General features: G+C 40.4%; 1 protein-coding gene across 2 annotated transcripts in view; it reads left to right on the forward strand.

The window, feature by feature from the left end:
* The first annotated feature begins 4,879 nt into the window (after positions 1 to 4,879).
* The window catches only part of ESR1 (estrogen receptor 1), a 295,315-nt gene continuing 283,774 nt past the window's right edge, over positions 4,880 to 16,420 (forward strand). Inside the window, exon 1 of one of the 2 annotated variants that reach the window (XM_014605489.3) lies at positions 4,880 to 4,943. In XM_014605489.3, coding sequence (XP_014460975.2) covers positions 4,898 to 4,943 — 46 coding nt within the window. In that variant the 5' untranslated portion in view covers positions 4,880 to 4,897. The remainder of the gene's footprint in view (positions 4,944 to 16,420) is intronic. The other variant, XM_019488300.2, reaches the window with a different exon arrangement.

Genomic DNA, 16,420 nt, shown 5'->3' on the forward strand with positions numbered 1-16,420 from the left:
TTCAAAACAATTTTTAAGTGCTTAATTTTGGAATTTATTCCCTTTTTTTTACTGGTTGGTGATATAAATTCACATCATGTAAAAGAAATGGGAGACCAGAATTTTCATAAGGAAAATAATTCATGAGGAATGTTGCATTTTTATTCCGACTCTTTCCTTCATTGTAAGTATGAAACAGAGGCTTGTGCTTAGATATGTGTTGTATGAAATGTTCAGATTTAGATATTCCCCCCTGTGGTGTAGGAAACCCAACCATGTGCTGGCATATGTGATTCAGAAACCGAAACCGATTGGAAACAGAAGGCCATTTTCATTTCTCAAGCTGGGTGAAATTCAGGAAGCAAGTGGACATACTAATAATTTTGTTATGATATCAGGAGCAGTGGTATTTGCTGATAAATACTTTGCATCAAAACTGCATGGGCAGGGGAAGGGAATGCATTCATTTTTTCCAGTTGAATAAATGTGATTGTTCATAAAATTGTAAAGAGTATCAATTTTATTTGACAAAACAAAACATTTTCTTCAAGGTTATGAACCATTTCTGCATGATATCAAGTACTCTTAACTCCCACTGGCTTCAATACAAATTAAGAATTATAAGTTCTGTTCACCTCCACACAAGACTGAGCCCTAAGCTGGTAATATAGCCAGAATTTTGACACATCCTATCAACAGCTGCAAAATGCCTGTTATTATTTTTCACAGTGACACACGAACATCTTTCCCAACTTTAAGAAAGATATAGATTTCCTATAAAACATTAATATGCAGCATGTAAAAAACAAAGTGTAATTAAACTAATGGACCTCCATTGTCACCCTTATCAAGCTTTTGGCTTACTCTTCTTTCTTCTAACTCCCTTACTGCTTAACTTTTCTTCCTTTACTTACACTTTTATTTTAAAAAGTCCCGAAAGATTAGACCACGCTATTAAATGAGTTGGAGTCAGATGACATGTGCATGAATCTTAAACTATATTCCTTTCTCTCTCTGTGCATGAATCTTAAACTATATTCCTTTCTCTCTCTCCCTCGCTCTCTCTCTTTTTTTGCTCTCATCTGGCTTTATGCTGATCAAGTGTCACTCATCTGGAGCAACAGTCAAGTATGAGTCACTAGTTAAATTCTCTTGTTCAAGACAGGTGAAGTGTCACTTATAAGCAGTGTAACAAGCAGCGAGTGAGATTTCCCTTTCACCTCTTCCTGTTGGCTTCTAGAGGTAGCTTTTGCCTAGGCTGCAGAATGTTTTATCCATCCTCTTCCTGGTGCTGTCTAATTCCCTTGCCTCTCTCTGGATGCATCTACATGTGCACTTTACTGTGGAGTAGACTGATTAGCTGCGCAATAAAGAGTCACTGTCTACATGTGCGGTGGTATTAGGTCACAATAAACTAATTATCTCGACCATTAGATAGTACTGTCATTGACAGTACTATCTTATGGCAGAATAATTAACTGTGATTAAATACAGCCATAACCTCCCAGCCAGCTTCTCCATTGCCTGACGTCACCACCCGGAGCCTGGGGCTGACCCCTGTGCCCCCTTCCAGCCCAGGCCTGCTCTGCCTCTGCTCAAATTGCTGCTGTCCCAGACACACATGTAAACACTGTGCCCAAGAGCAGTTTACTCTAGCTGAAACTGCTCCAGACTTTATTGCTTCACATTAATTGCATGTGTAGATACACCCTCTGTCACTCAGTTTAGTCTATAGAAGCAGACAGCAGGGAGGAATGGATGACCGGTATTGCAGCTTCCTGGTACTGTAGTAATACATTTCACCTTTTGGAGACAAGTACAGAGTGATGGAGACAGGACCAGAGAGAATATGAAGAAATTTAGGGAAAGAAAGGTTTGAAGTTGAGGTGGGACCATTTCAAGGAGAGTGTGAGTAGAAAGAATTGGGGCAAGAGGGCCAACATTCGCTCCTTATGTGCTGCCTTCTTATTATACTTTACTGTAATTGCTTCCTGGTGTAAAGAACACATACAAGCTGAATAAAAGGAACAGGACCTAGCAAGGGAAGCCAGGGAAACAGGTGGGGAAAGTGAGGAAACACTTGTTCCTATGGCTGTAGAAAAGAGAAACCTGACACAACTCCCCTACAATCTGGCTGTATACAAGAAACTTGAAAGGGCCTCAGAAATAGTAGGGGGAAATGTAAGACAATTTAGCAATTCTGCAAATTGCAAAAAAAAAAAAAAAAAAGAGTAAATAGTTGAAACGAAGCTCAAAAAATCTTTACTTATAAAAATGAAGCACTAAAATATTAAACTATAGAAAGCTTATTTAACTCACTTCACAAACACATTTAGCAGATATTTAAAAAGAAACATCAACTGCAAACAAAACGAGGATACTGCATTGCAGTAACACAAAGTCTATTTAGAAAAGTAAGCTAGGTTTTTAATTGTTTCCCTTTCTTAATAATGAAGGACCTGATTTAGCACAGCTCTTAAGCATGTATCTAACTCACAGGGATTTCAATGGGACTTAAGTATTTAAGCAAAAAGACAATGTCAACACAAGAACAAATGAGTATTAACTTGCTATGAATAAATTTAGGCTAGAAATTAAAAAATAAAGGTTTCTAAGCATTAAAGAAGTAAATTTTGGCTAGAAAACATTTACTAAACTGAGAAGATAAATTTACACTTAGTTTGCTACTGGAGTGGTTATGCCATCTGCATGTTCTCTTATATGCAGTATGGCCTATTATAGTGGGTTCTGTGGAATAAACAATTTGATCCCTGTAATTTGGGTGACCTCTCCTGGTTTTTTTTTTTCCTGCTTTCTTTATTTCATAATTGTTAGAGTAAATCAGTGTTTAAAAGACTAGGCATTTAATTTTGGGGCTCAATTTCAATCATTTCTTGCTTTCTCAAGTAAAAAGGATATTAACTTGCTGGAATGTGATTTGATTTTATCATTACAAAGCAGGAACGTTGTTTGTTTGTTATTAATGTACAAGTCACACTAGAGTTACCGTATGGAAACATCGCATAGAAAACAGTATCCATTTCTGTAAGGAATATTATAAAGCATTCTATAAAATGCAATACAATGGGGGGTCCCAAACTGATACGTGTACCCCTGGGGTTACACAAGACATCCTGGGGGGTACCTGGGAAATGTTGTGTAATGGTGGATTAAATTTTCATTATAATAATAATTAGCAGTTAAGGGGTTAAAATATAAAACGTATGCTGGTAGGGGTACGTGGGCAGCTGGTGAATCTGGAAGGCAGTACGCAATAAGAAAAAGTTTGGGAACCTCTGTAATACAGAATTACAGAATGGTCCAATTCCTCCCCCTCACCCGACTTTTGCCACCTCTGGCCAACAACCCATACAGAGAATATATACATCTCTGCAATTGTGCAGCTTTTTAGAATAATTTATCTAGTATCCTATTATATTATTATGGAAATTATTGTAGACATTCATTTTTGTTCTTTCTGTTAAATTCCATGGAACTTTACATAAGTGATAAGGCTTTGGTGGTCGAGCAGTGTGTTCTACATTGAACTTCCTCTAGTTCTAGTTGATTTATATATTTCTTTCTTTCTGATTTATGTTCTTAACTGACCAAAACTGGTCTTGACTGATCAAACTGACCACATGTTATTGTTGGTTTGTCAAGACAGTTTACGCACCATCTATTGTCTGTTTCTGTCTTTACTCTTACGTGCAATAAATCCATTCGGAGGGTAACAAAGGGCAGAGTCAGGACAGGGGTTAGTCTTGCAAAGCCTACATTGGTTGAATTTTAATTTTGCAAATCCAAAACAATAGGATATCTGTTTTGCATCTGATCTGACCTTGAAAGGGGATGCACGAGAGACTTACAATTTTACCTCATTTATATTTCAAACAGAGGTGAGAAAACTGGACTTTGTTTGGCAAATGAGGCAATTAGCATTTTAGTTTGCAAGCTAAAATGAGAAACATCTTGTAGCTAGGTCACATTTTATCTGAACTCCAAGTTTTAGATAGTGAAATATAGATAAGTGGTTTGGGACTCATCTTTAGGCACAGTGCTCTTTCTGAGATAATGATTTGTTATAATGTTATAAATCAGCAGTTCTCTAATACCCTCCAAGAATACTGCAAATCTCAGACAGCTCTGCTGCCTGCCGTCTGTTTATCCATGACCATTGCCAAGCCATGTTCTGTCCTCCCAAGAAAACAGTCTATTTCTATTTGTGTTAACTACTTCTGGCTTTGTCGAGAGGGCCCTTTCTGTATAAGAGCTGATGCCCTAGCTTTTCACCCCACTTCTGAATGAGAAATAAAACAGAGGTTTTGACTTCTCGTAGTCATTAACACCCTTATTCTTATGATAAGTGCCATAGGGTCTTTGATGTCAATCTTTTGGCCAAATAGCAATCTGAATTGTTATATTGTGCTGGCCCAAATTTTTCATTTGGATATATTTCAACTGGATTAACTACTTGTCCTAAAGTGTTGTGTGGAGTTACTATGCCCTAGTGAACAGCTGCTGTGATTTGTGCCAGACGTGGTTGCATTTCAGTGGTGTTTGTGCACACTGTGATTCTGCTATATATAATTTTTCAATCATTGAGGAATTAATGTCACTGTAAATATACTTTCATGATTTTGTTAGCACCTAATTTTCTTGGGCAGTCTTCCTGTCAACAATGCATCCTCTATTACATCATGTCCATTTTCATACAGAGTATCTTCAACAGCAACAGATGCATTGTCTGCTCAAAATGCAGGAAGGATCGGCACATATGCATCTGAAAATGATTATTTTCATGCACTCTGATGTGATGCTTCAAGACTATTTTGGTTTCTTGTTTAAATGCATGTTTTCTCTTGTGTTTTCCTCTTCTCAAACACAGTAGCATGAAGGATGTGGAGATGCTTTTAAAATGCAACAGAGAAAGAGTGGTAAGGGAGAAGTCAGCAAGGATGCAGGTAAAGCAATAATAGTTTAAATACCATGAATCAAACACTGAAATAAATGGTTTTCTGATGAAAAGGTAGACAAAGCACAGGTATTAGGGGCTGTTTCAGGCTGCCTAAGGGATAAATCCTGTGTAACCTTTAGGAAGATATCAAGCAGATTTAACCTTCGAAATGACTGACAACCAGACAAAACAATGATCAATCAATTAGGTTCAAAGCAGCATTTTTAAGCCTAGGAAATGTATATACTATGTCATTGACAAATGCCTGTTTTCTGCTGTTCAGCAACTCTTAAATACAAGCTGTTGCTGTTGTACAGTAGCCAGTGATTCAGAAACTAAATCAAAGGAAAAAACCAAGCATCTTTGGTAAAAGCTGAACCCTTGATCTCACTTAGAAAAATACCTTAAATCCAGCCTCAGCTACAGAGATTGAAAGTCTTACAGGCCTCCTGGGTCATCAAGCCCTGTCCCATTGGGTCACTGAGTCCAATCCTGGCTGTCACAGGCAACCTTGTCATGTAATCCATTCATAAATGTTTCAAACTCCATTTTAAACTTGATTAGGTTGTTTTGCCACTCATTTTATTGGAAGGCTGTGGCTGTTGTAGAACTTCAGTCCTCTGAGAATTAGACACTTTTCATTCCCAGCCTAAATTGATTTAGTTAATTTATATCCATTTGTTCTTGTACTAACATTGTCCTTTAGCTTAAATGGCTCATCTTCTCTGGTCTTTATCCTTGTGAGGTATTTAGAGACAGCAATCAAATCCCCTCTTAGCTTTCATTTGGCTAGACTAAACAAGCCAGGGTCTCTTAGTGTCGGCTTATATGAAAGTCTCTCCATTTCGTCAGTCAACCTAGTAGCCACTTTCTGCTGCTGTTCCAGCACAAATTAATATTTCTTGTACATGAGTGACCTGAATCATATACTTTTTCCAGATCACATCTCATCAATGCCCTGCACAATGATACTTTGTAGGATCACATTAGGTTTTTTTACAGCTATATAATGTTTGTGGCTTACCATGGTATGGTAGATTACCATGACTACTACATAATGGACATTGGTGATGCGTGTGAAGTCTCTTGGTGGATACTAGTCTTGTTTCATATTCACATCACAAAATATCATCATCCTTTTTTTTTACTTTGGGGCAACATCAGAAAGAAGCGAAAAACAATGAATAGCCCTTGGAACTGAATGACAACCTCATCCTCATTCAGATCAGCACAGTTCAGGTCTGAGGGATTGGGGAAATGGGAAGCTGGAAATTTTACTATCCATATACCATAGTTTCTCACATGCAACATGTACCTTTCCTCAAAAATACATCCCCTCAGAATTGGGATGTATGTTTTAAGTGGGAAGCTATTTGCTTCATTGGAAAAGAAGCTCTCCTGGAGACAGTGTGCATGCCATGCAGCTGCCATCATGGCTGCCACTTGTCTCTGGCTCATAAAACTGAAGGGGTGGAGGCTTGTATTAGCTATTGGCTGAGGACTGTAGCTCATACCTGGAACAGCAAGTTCGCTATTAGTAGTATCTTAGTGAGGCTTGTGATGTGGACCAACACCTTATTTACAGGAAAGTATATAAAGAACTACTTAAAATAAAGACCTGACAATTTTGCTACTGCCCTTTGCCAAGGTCTGAGGACTAACTGTGTGACAAAAAGTAAGTTGTCCTGGGACATAAAGTGCCCAGAAAGTGTAACATTGCAGGAAATAGTCAGCCAGACCAAGAAGTTCCTGGGGCCACATATTTGAAACACTGTGTTTCCAAGAGAACAGAGTCTATGTTACAGTTGGCTGTGACTGGAAAAAGAAAATTTTTCTACATTCTGCCTTCCAAAAGCAAGGGGTGTGTTGTATGTAAGAAAATATAGCAATAGCTGCTCATTAGATAAATAGAGGACTATCATGTCCTGGTTTATCATTCAGAAACTTTCATGAGCACATACACAGACTTTTTTTGGAGAAAAAAAAGAGATAAAGAGAAAAAGGATGTAATTATTGAGTGGTCCACATGGAGATAGCATTACCAATCTGAAGGGGAGGGGAGCTCAGGATGAGTGGTTGCTCCTCAAGGGAGTGATCCTGGAAGCACAAGCAATGTCTATCCCGTCTTGGAGGAAAGGCAGCAAAAGGGCACAGCAGCCCCCTTGGCTTTGCAGGGAACTAGTGGACTTCCTGCCTCTAAAAAAGAAAGACCTACAAAGGATGGAAGACTGGATCCACCTCAAAGGAGGAGTATTTTGCAGTGGTCTGGACCTGCAGGTAGCGAACCAGTAAAGCCAAGGCTGTGAACGAACTCCAACTGGCTACATGCATCAAGGATAATAAAAAGCCCTTTTTTAGGTATGTGGGGAACTAGAGGGAAAGCAAGGGTAACATTGGATCCCTGCAAAACCAGGTGGGACAACTGACAACCAACGCCCAGGAAAAAGCCAACCTGCTTAATGGGTATTTTGCGTCCGTTTTTCACCAGCCCCAGGGGACGGCCCTGCTCAATACAGTACAGGACGGTCAGGGTGAGGGAGAATTGTTACCCTACATCAATGTAGACCATGTGAAGTAACACCCTGAGAGGCTGGACACCTTCAAGTCAGCTGGCCCAGACAGTTTACACCCCAGGGTACTTAAGGAGCTGGCAAGCATCATAGCTCAGCCACTGGCACAGATCTTCGAGAACTCATGGCGCTTAGGTGAAGTGCCTGAAGATTGGAAGAAGGCCTCCTATGACCAGATGACTTATCACCTTGATAAGGGAGAGGAGATTGATGTCATATATCTTGATTTTAAAAAAGCTTTCAAGCTGGTATCCCATGATCATCTCATAGAAGAACTGGCCAACTGCGGCCTTGGCTACATCGCAGTCTGCTGGCTGGGGAATTGGCTCCGTGGTCAGATCCAGAGAGTGGTAGTTGATAGAAGTCAATCATTGTGGTGTGCCGTGACCAGTGGGGTCCTCTAAGGCTCCGTTCTTGGGCCTATGCTCTTTAACGTCTTTATTAATGATGTGGACATTGGTATCAGAAGCAGATTGGCCAAGTAATAGAAGTGGAATGACCAGAAGCAGACTGGCCAAGAGCCCTTTGTAGATTGTTCCCATGGTTAAATATACTCATTATTAAATCTTTCAGCTACTGGATCTGGCTTTACTTTTGTCAAAAAGATTGCAAAACTATTATCATTTTTTGTTATTTTCCAAATCAGTAGAGTCATCTTGAATCTTCTGTTTGATAAGATTGAATCTGTCAGTATTAAAAATGTTTTCTAATCTTTGAAACATTCTTTGTCTCTCCTCTGAACCTTCTCCAATTTTTCAGAATCCTTCTTGAATTGTGGACACCAGAAGTGGTTTAGTATCCTAGTAGCAGTTGCAGAAATACCCAATGATTACATTCACTTAACAAATGTAATCAGGGGTTATTGTTACTTGCAGTTAAGCAACCATTAATTTTAAGTTCTGTAGTCAATTCTTTAATTACAAAAGTCACTTGTAATGTGGAGTTTTATGTGCTTGAGGCAGCACTTTTTAAATTAAAGAACCATGGTGTTTAATTTATAGAAATTCCAAGGATGCTTTAATATTGGAAAAATGAGATGTTCAGCATATGACACTCAGACTGTAGTGTCCCATGATAAAACTAGATTTTCTTTCCTATGCATTACAGACAACTAGTGAAGAAACTGGTCATCTTGTTCTCTAATGTGATTTGGTTTCTGTAGCAGGCACAGACTAGCATCACATTATGTGCTTTATCTGTTAAACATCTTTGGCTCTTAAATTTGGAGGAAAGGAGTCAACATGCAAGTGAAGTGCTCAGCCCAGAGCCATGTAGAGAAAGCCTGCTACCTCTCTGCTCTGACATATTTTATTAACTTATAACTTCTAAATTCACACTGTTCTTGATTGCAGTAGTATTGCGTTGAACTTATTTTTGTTATTTACTTTCACCAATAATGGTCATTTAATGTTTCTGCTTCCAAAGTTTCCTTCTTACTCCACCTATGAAACATATATGTTCATAATGGTTTTGCTTAACTATATTTGTTTTTGTAGGGCAGGGAGGGAATGAGACCATATGTTGATGCTGGTGTTTGCTTATGTAAAATGTAGTCATGTCCCTTACTGCAAAACATATTTTAAGCAATACTGAGCTTTATGTTAAAAAAGAAAGGACATCTGTGATAGATGGTCCTAAACCAGGCTTCTCAGAGTGGTGGATTGTAGCAAGCTAATGGAAAAAATTAATATAGAATTAATAAATAAAAAATAATAATAATATACTTGAAGGTAAGTGCATATTTAAGAGCTTTGTTAGTTTAGGGCCCAAGTTCCCTGTTATTCCATGTTTTTTTCCTTTTTGTTTTTTCATTTTGACTCTTCCTTTTATACTTCTTTCCTCACCCTATTTACTCAGTTCACATCTGTCTCATTCTTTCTCTTCCTGGCTTCTGTTTTGCAAACCTCCCCGTCTAGTCTCTCCATCTCCCTTTTTCTCCCCACAATTTCTGGCTCTGAAGTGCAAATTATACAAGCAGACTTTATGCTATTCTTGGCATTGTGTTTATCTACAGTGTCTGATAGTGTTATAAAGTAGTCTGTTGTATTGAAAAAGTGACTATGCTTTGTAGTGATAACTACATCAAAAAGTATAAAAAATACAAAGTCACTAACAGATATAACATGTATCCTTTACCTAAAGAATAACTCCTGGGCTCATGATAACAGCAGCAAGAAAGCTATACAGGTGCAATGATTACAGTAGTCTAACCTCCAATTTTTCCCCAGCTAGTAACAAGAGACATCTGTTCTATTCCATATTGTAAAACTGTTGGTGCTGTTATTCTGAAAAAGCAGATTGCGGGACACTGGAAATATATTAGCTCTATTGTAAAATATAAGCGAATAGCTGTTCTGCATTGTCAGGGATATGGACTGTTGCAAAATCATTGAAACTCATGAACTTGAAGCCATGAACCTTACTCCCTTCTTTGTACATCAGAGCATTGACGTTACCTCCTACTTTGTGACATCTGCTTGCTCTGTGCCTGTTTCTTTTTTTTTTTTGAGAGAGATAATATCTAAAAACTTAAATAACTAACTTGCAGTCCAAGGCTTTTTTTTTTTTTTTTTGAGGGACTTGAAGAAATAATGTTCTCTTCATCCTGGAATGGCTGTTATATTTCAATGGCAAAATGAAACTCACCACTATAAATTGCTGGCTAACTTCACAGGACATTAATCTGTTCTGGGAAGCATCAGTAAAATAAAATTGTTATATAAGAGATTGTACAATTGGTTTCAGCCACTCTATTCACTTGTGCTTGGCAAACAGAAGATGGTTGATTTTTTTATAATCCATTTACAATAGGAATTTGAATCAAAATCTTCATAATCTCAGTTGAAAGGAAAATACACCTTTTTCTGACTATTTCATTTTTTTAATCTGCATGAATTTATCATGTTGTGTGGTGCATGACGCATGGCATATATAAGGCCATATCCATCCCAGTGAAATATTTCATGTCTCTGGATGGTAGCCTGCTGTTTCTGTAGAATGTAATGTAGTCTTTACGCTTGGGAAGAAAGCCTTCTGCATGTGACCTGAAGAATCATTGGCTGCCTAGATTTGTCTATACTGGCTCTGAGTCTGCTGAAATGGTGTTTACACCAGTGCAAATTGTAGTGCAAAGAAAGATGTCACAGCAGAAACCATTCTTTGCACTGTGGTATGTATATACCGCTCACCATGGTGCAGTGTAGAGATAGGGAGCACCATGCTACTGCAGCTAGACTCTTGCCAGTAACTGAGATTGCTTGTTTAGCTAGGCCTTGCCTACATTGGAACATACAGTGTGTTATTCAATGATAAATACTACAGACTGAAGTACTGCCACTAAGACTACCTTTCAGTGATTAAGACAAAGAGGCTCTTATTATTTTTCTCCCTCAGCTTGAGGCCTTCCCAGTGGCTGAATGGTTTCCACTTTGTTTCTTTTCCTCATCCCATTACACTCCTTTGTCATAGTCCTAATTTCTTGCTCTCTTTCTCCTCCTCTCCACAAACCAGTCTCTCAAATGCCTTCTTACATTTGCTCTGTAGTAGCCCAGCTAGTGACACTGCTTATGCATTGCTAACCAGAAATCCAGAGCAGCCTAAGGGCTAAAAGGGGAGCATATAAAAAGTGGAAACAGGGAGAGATTACCAAAGAGGAGTATACCTCCTCTGCTCGTGATTGTAGGGAGGCAGTTAGACAGGCCAAAGCTACCATGGAGCTGAGGATGGCATCCCAAGTAAAGGATAACAAGAAATTGTTTTTCAGCTATATAGGGAGTAAAAGGAAGGCCCAGGGAGGAATAGGACCCGTACTAAATGGGTAGAAGCAATTGGTGACGGACGGGGGGGACAAGGCTGAACTCCTCAATGAGTTCTTTGCCTCAGTGTTCCTAAGCGAGAGGCACGACAAGTCTCTCACTGGGATTGTAGAGAGGCAGCAGCAGGGCACCAGACTACCAAGTGTAGACCCTGAAATGGTGCAGAGTTACTTGGAGGAACTGGATGCGTTTAAGTCAGCAGGCCCAGATGAGCTCCATCCGAGGGTACTGAAGGCACTGGCTGACGTCATTGCAGAGCCACTGGCGGGAATATTTGAACACTCATGGCGCACGGGCCAGGTCCCAGAGGACTGGAAAAGGGCCAATGTGGTCCCCATTTTCAAGAAGGGGAGGAAGGAGGACCCGGGCAACTATAGGCCAGTCAGTCTCACCTCCATCCTAGGCAAAGTCTTTGAAAAAATTATCAAGGCTCACATTTGCGAGAGCCCAGCAGGAAAAATTATGCTGAGGGGAAACCAGCACAGGTTCATGGCAGGTAGATCATGCCTGACTAATCTAGTCTCTTTTTATGACCAGGTCACAAAACGCCTGGACGCAGGAGTAGGGGTTGACATCATATACTTAGACTTCAGGAAGGCCTTCGATACGGTATCCCACACCATACTGGTGAACAAGTTAAGAGGCCGTGACTTGGATGACTGCACGGTCCGGTGGGTGGCGAATTGGCTAGAGGGTCGCACCCAGAGAGTCTTAGTGGATGGGTCGGTATTGACCTGGAAGGGTGTGGGCAGTGGGGTCCCGCAGGGCTCGGTCCTAGGACCGATACTCTTCAATGTCTTCATCAGTGACTTGGACGAGGGAGTGAAGTGTACTCTGTCCAAGTTTGCGGCTGACACAAAAATGTGGGCAGAAGTAGACATGCCGGAGGGCAGGGAACAACTACAAGCAGACCTGGACAGGTTGGACATATGGGCAGAAAGCAACAGAATGCAATTCAACAAGGAGAAATGCAAAGTGCTGCACCTAGGGAGGAAAAATGTCCAGCATACCTACTGCCTAGGGAATGACCTGCTTGGTGGAACGGAAGCGGAAAGGGATCTTGGAGTCCTAGTGGACTCCAAGATGAACATGAGTCGTCAGTGTGACGAAGCCATCAGAAAAACCAATGGCACTTTATCGTGCATCAGCAGATGCATGACGAACAGAACCAAGGAGGTGATACTTCCCCTCTATTGGGTGCTGGTCAGACCGCAGTTGGAGTACTGCGTGCAGTTTTGGGCGCCACACGTCAAGAGAGATGTGAATAACCTGGAGAGGGTCCAGAGAAGGGCCACTCGTATGGTTAAGGGCTTGCAGGCCAAGCCCTATGAGGAGAGACTGGGGCACCTGGACCTCTTCAGCCTCTGCAAGAGAAGGTTGAGAGGCGACCTTGTGGCTGCTTATAAGTTCATCACGGGGGCATAGAAAGGAATTGGTGAGGTTTTATTCACCAAGGCGCCCCCGGGGGTTACAAGAAATAATGGCCACAAGCTAGCAGAGAGCAGATTTAGACTAGACATTAGGAAGAACTTCTTCACAGTTCGAGTGGCCAAGGTCTGGAATGGGCTCCCAAGGGACGTGGTGCTCTCCCCTACCCTGGGGGTCTTCAAGAGGAGGTTAGATAGGCATCTAGCTGGGGTCATCTAGACCCAGCACTCTTTCCTGCCTATGCAGGGGGTCAGACTCGATGATCTATTGAGGTCCCTTCCGACCCTAGCATCTATGAATCTATGAACCAAAAATGCAATTTTTTCCCTCCAAATCCTTCCAGTTTCTCTTTTTCCATGTTCTTCCCCCATTCCTCTGTGGAATATGCTAGCTCTGTATATTCATAATGTCCCATTTATATCAGGGCTTGAGCATGGTTGCTATACTCTTCCTAAGGTGCACAGGTATCAGCTTTGCTATCTCTGCAGCAGAAGCAGCGCATTATTGGAGATGGCAGATATACAAGTATGGAAAAGGGGAGTATGACTGAGGTACTGGGTAAACTTCACAACTCTCCAGCAAATATTAAAGATACATTTTTCCAGTGCTAAGTGGATCAAGAAACTTCAAGAGCCATAGATTTGATGGTTCAGCCTCTTAAAGGTGAAAAAAATGCTCACTTTGTTTTCATGTTTTCAGATTCATTTTCAGATTATCCAAGGAAGCTGAAGCCAACATTTGGCTAGAATGAATGGACTTAAATTTCTGTGCCTTATTTCCATTATAAGGGATTGAATAGCGGGTTTCAACCTTTTAAGACTCAAGACACCCCTTGGTGAATGCTAGGTCTTAAGTTTCACTCATTTTTTGACCACAGAAAAATAATAGAGCAATTCTTCTGTTGCTAAAAACTCAGAAAGACCACAAACAGGTCAGAATGCTTTGAACCCTCTGAATTTCTATTTGAAATCTCTGGGTGCCTATACATGTGCATCGAAGCTGTAATTACAGTGCATGATTAATTGAGTCCACTGGAGTATGGCAATTACCGTGCTCCAGCGGACTCCAGTGTCACATGTATCAGCGTCCCCACATTGAAAAATGGTGGCAGGGGTGCTTTAACTGCAGCTCATTATGAGTTGTAGTTAAAGCACCCCTGCTACCATTTTTCAGCGAGGGGGCGCTGATGCACACGATGCTCCAGGCGCTTTTATTTATTACTCTTGGAGCTGCTTTAATTAAAGGCCCCTCCTCCCCTGCCTCCTTGAGCATGTGTATAAACCCAGAGGGCCTTTATCTTGTGAATCATGTCTGTACACCTAACAGTGCTAAAATTGTGTAGCACCCTCAAAAGGATCTCAAGGCACCCCAGGGCTCTGTGGCTCTTTGGTTGAGAATCACTGTGATAGAACTATGAGGTCTGGAGCTGCGTCCATAGGGTGTAGTGTGCATGCTCATTTTGGGAGGTAGTTATAGTTGTGAACAACCCTTTTCTACTATGAATTGGAACAAAATACCAGGAAGTATGGTAAGGCTGCAAAACTGGGCTTTGAAATGAATTGACTGGGGTCTAATTCAGTTGTCACAGATACGAGTATCTGTTACTTTGATCCTCTAGTGAAGTCTTCTCTGCTCTTAGAATTCTAGAAAATAGGCCTGGAGGGAAACTCAGGTGGTCATCTGCTCCAACCCCCCTGCTTAAGGCAGGAGCATCCTTGGGTAAACCATCTCATCCAAGCTCTTAAAAACTTCAAGGATGATGATTCCATAATTTCTTTAGGTAATCTGTCCAATATTTAACCACCCTTATAGTTAGAAAGGGGTTCCTAATGCTCAAAATAAATACCTCGTATAATTTAGGACTATTATTGCTTGTCTGATCCCCTACATCTACAGCGAATAGTCTACCTATAACCACCCTCTTGTTGGTTATCACATCTCAGAGGATCATAGAAAAGTAGGGATGGAAGGGACCTCATGATTTAATGCAGCCCTTCAGTTTTCTCTTCTCCAGGCTGTATAGTTTAAGGTCTTCCAGCCTTTTCTATTAAGTCATGTTTCCTAGACCTCTAATTATTATTGTTGCCCTTTTCTGGACTTTTCCCAATTTCTTCATGTCTTGAAGTGCAGTGCCCAACCTGGACACAGTACTCCAGGTGAGGCCTCACCAGTGTTGAACAAAGTGGAAGAAACAAGAGCGGAAGTGTTGACTTGCAGGTGATAGTCCTGTTAGTACAAGCTACTATGCTATTGGCTTTTTTTTGAGCAAGAGCACACCGTTGACTTGCATTCAGCTTGTCATCCACTATAAGCCCCCAGGTCTTTTCCTGCAATACTACAACTAAGCCATTTATTCTCCAGTCTGTATTTGTGCATGATTGCCACTTCCCAATGCTGTGATAATGGTGGTGTGATGAGGCTCAATCCCTGAATATTGTTAATGCTTTTAGAAATCTTCATATGGAAGTTGCTACAGGAATGTTATTATCCAAGTGTTCTTGGGCATTGGTTTGTGTGTTACTCAAGGATTTGTTACTCTTATTTTTACATGACCATAGCTTGGTTTTATCTTTAACAAGCTTCTTGCTTTTTAAAAGCTTTCGGATAGACTCAATTTGAAGAACAGGTTGTTTGTGTTACATTGCTCTTTCTCAGACTCCTGCACTCAGTACATACTTTATGAAGAATTCTCTTTTTAGCCTCTCTTCATTTCTCATTTCTTTCTTTCCTCCTGCTGTCTAGCTAGCTCTCTGGATCCACTTAACAGCATCCTCTACTAGTGGTAAGATGGCAGTGTTTTCTGCAGTCTTGTGTAACCTCACTTGAAAAAGCCCTTAGTCTTTAATTTTCCATCTATTTCCCTTTTCCTAAGCATCATTGTGGTGCATCATGGAGGTCTATACATCCATCCTCTGCCCTTTTGTATAATTATTATTGCAACCATACTAATGTCAGAAAAGAGAACAGAAATGCAATCTTCTCTAAGTGATCAGATCTATGAAGTAGTCTCTGGATTTGATTAATCAAGCCCTTACCTACAGACTGTGTACCATTCAATATAATTGATTGAGAACTACAAAGAAGGCACTCTATATCTACAGGTACTAAGTCTATGATAAGAGTCACTCTGGAGACTCATCATGCTCTCATTTTCCCTGTTTGCTCATTCTTTTCTTCTCCTGCAATTTCTTAATTTGTGAGGCCAGGGAGTGCTTTTACTATTGACATTGTCACCTTTGTGGAGTTACTAGTCATTGAATAAGATTCACAAATACTTGTTCTGTTGTTCTTTATCTTCAAGGTCTTCCAGGATTGTTGAGGCAGTCTCAAAAGGTAACTATTCTGAGTGTGTGGGTGCATGTGCATGCTGTTCCTCTCTAGCAGACAAATGCAAAAAGAGAGATAAAAATGGTAGAATTCACCTATCATTCAGGTAATACAAAGCCTGATTGATTACAGAGAATACCCTTCATATAGTTGAACCGCATTTTATTCTCAGATTCAGTTAGGTGCATCTTACAGTTCTCACTGAGAGAACTGGTAAATGGATATAGAGCTGGAGCCTGTGATGTGCTAAGGTCTTAGAAGATGAGTTTACTGCTTGTTGAGCTGGGCAGACATTTAATACAAAAGGAAGTGGGGTCAGATTTGATATATTTGTTCATTGTTGT

This window comes from Alligator mississippiensis, chromosome 1 (genome assembly GCF_030867095.1).
Source record: "Alligator mississippiensis isolate rAllMis1 chromosome 1, rAllMis1, whole genome shotgun sequence".
NCBI classification, from domain to species: domain Eukaryota; kingdom Metazoa; phylum Chordata; order Crocodylia; family Alligatoridae; genus Alligator; species Alligator mississippiensis.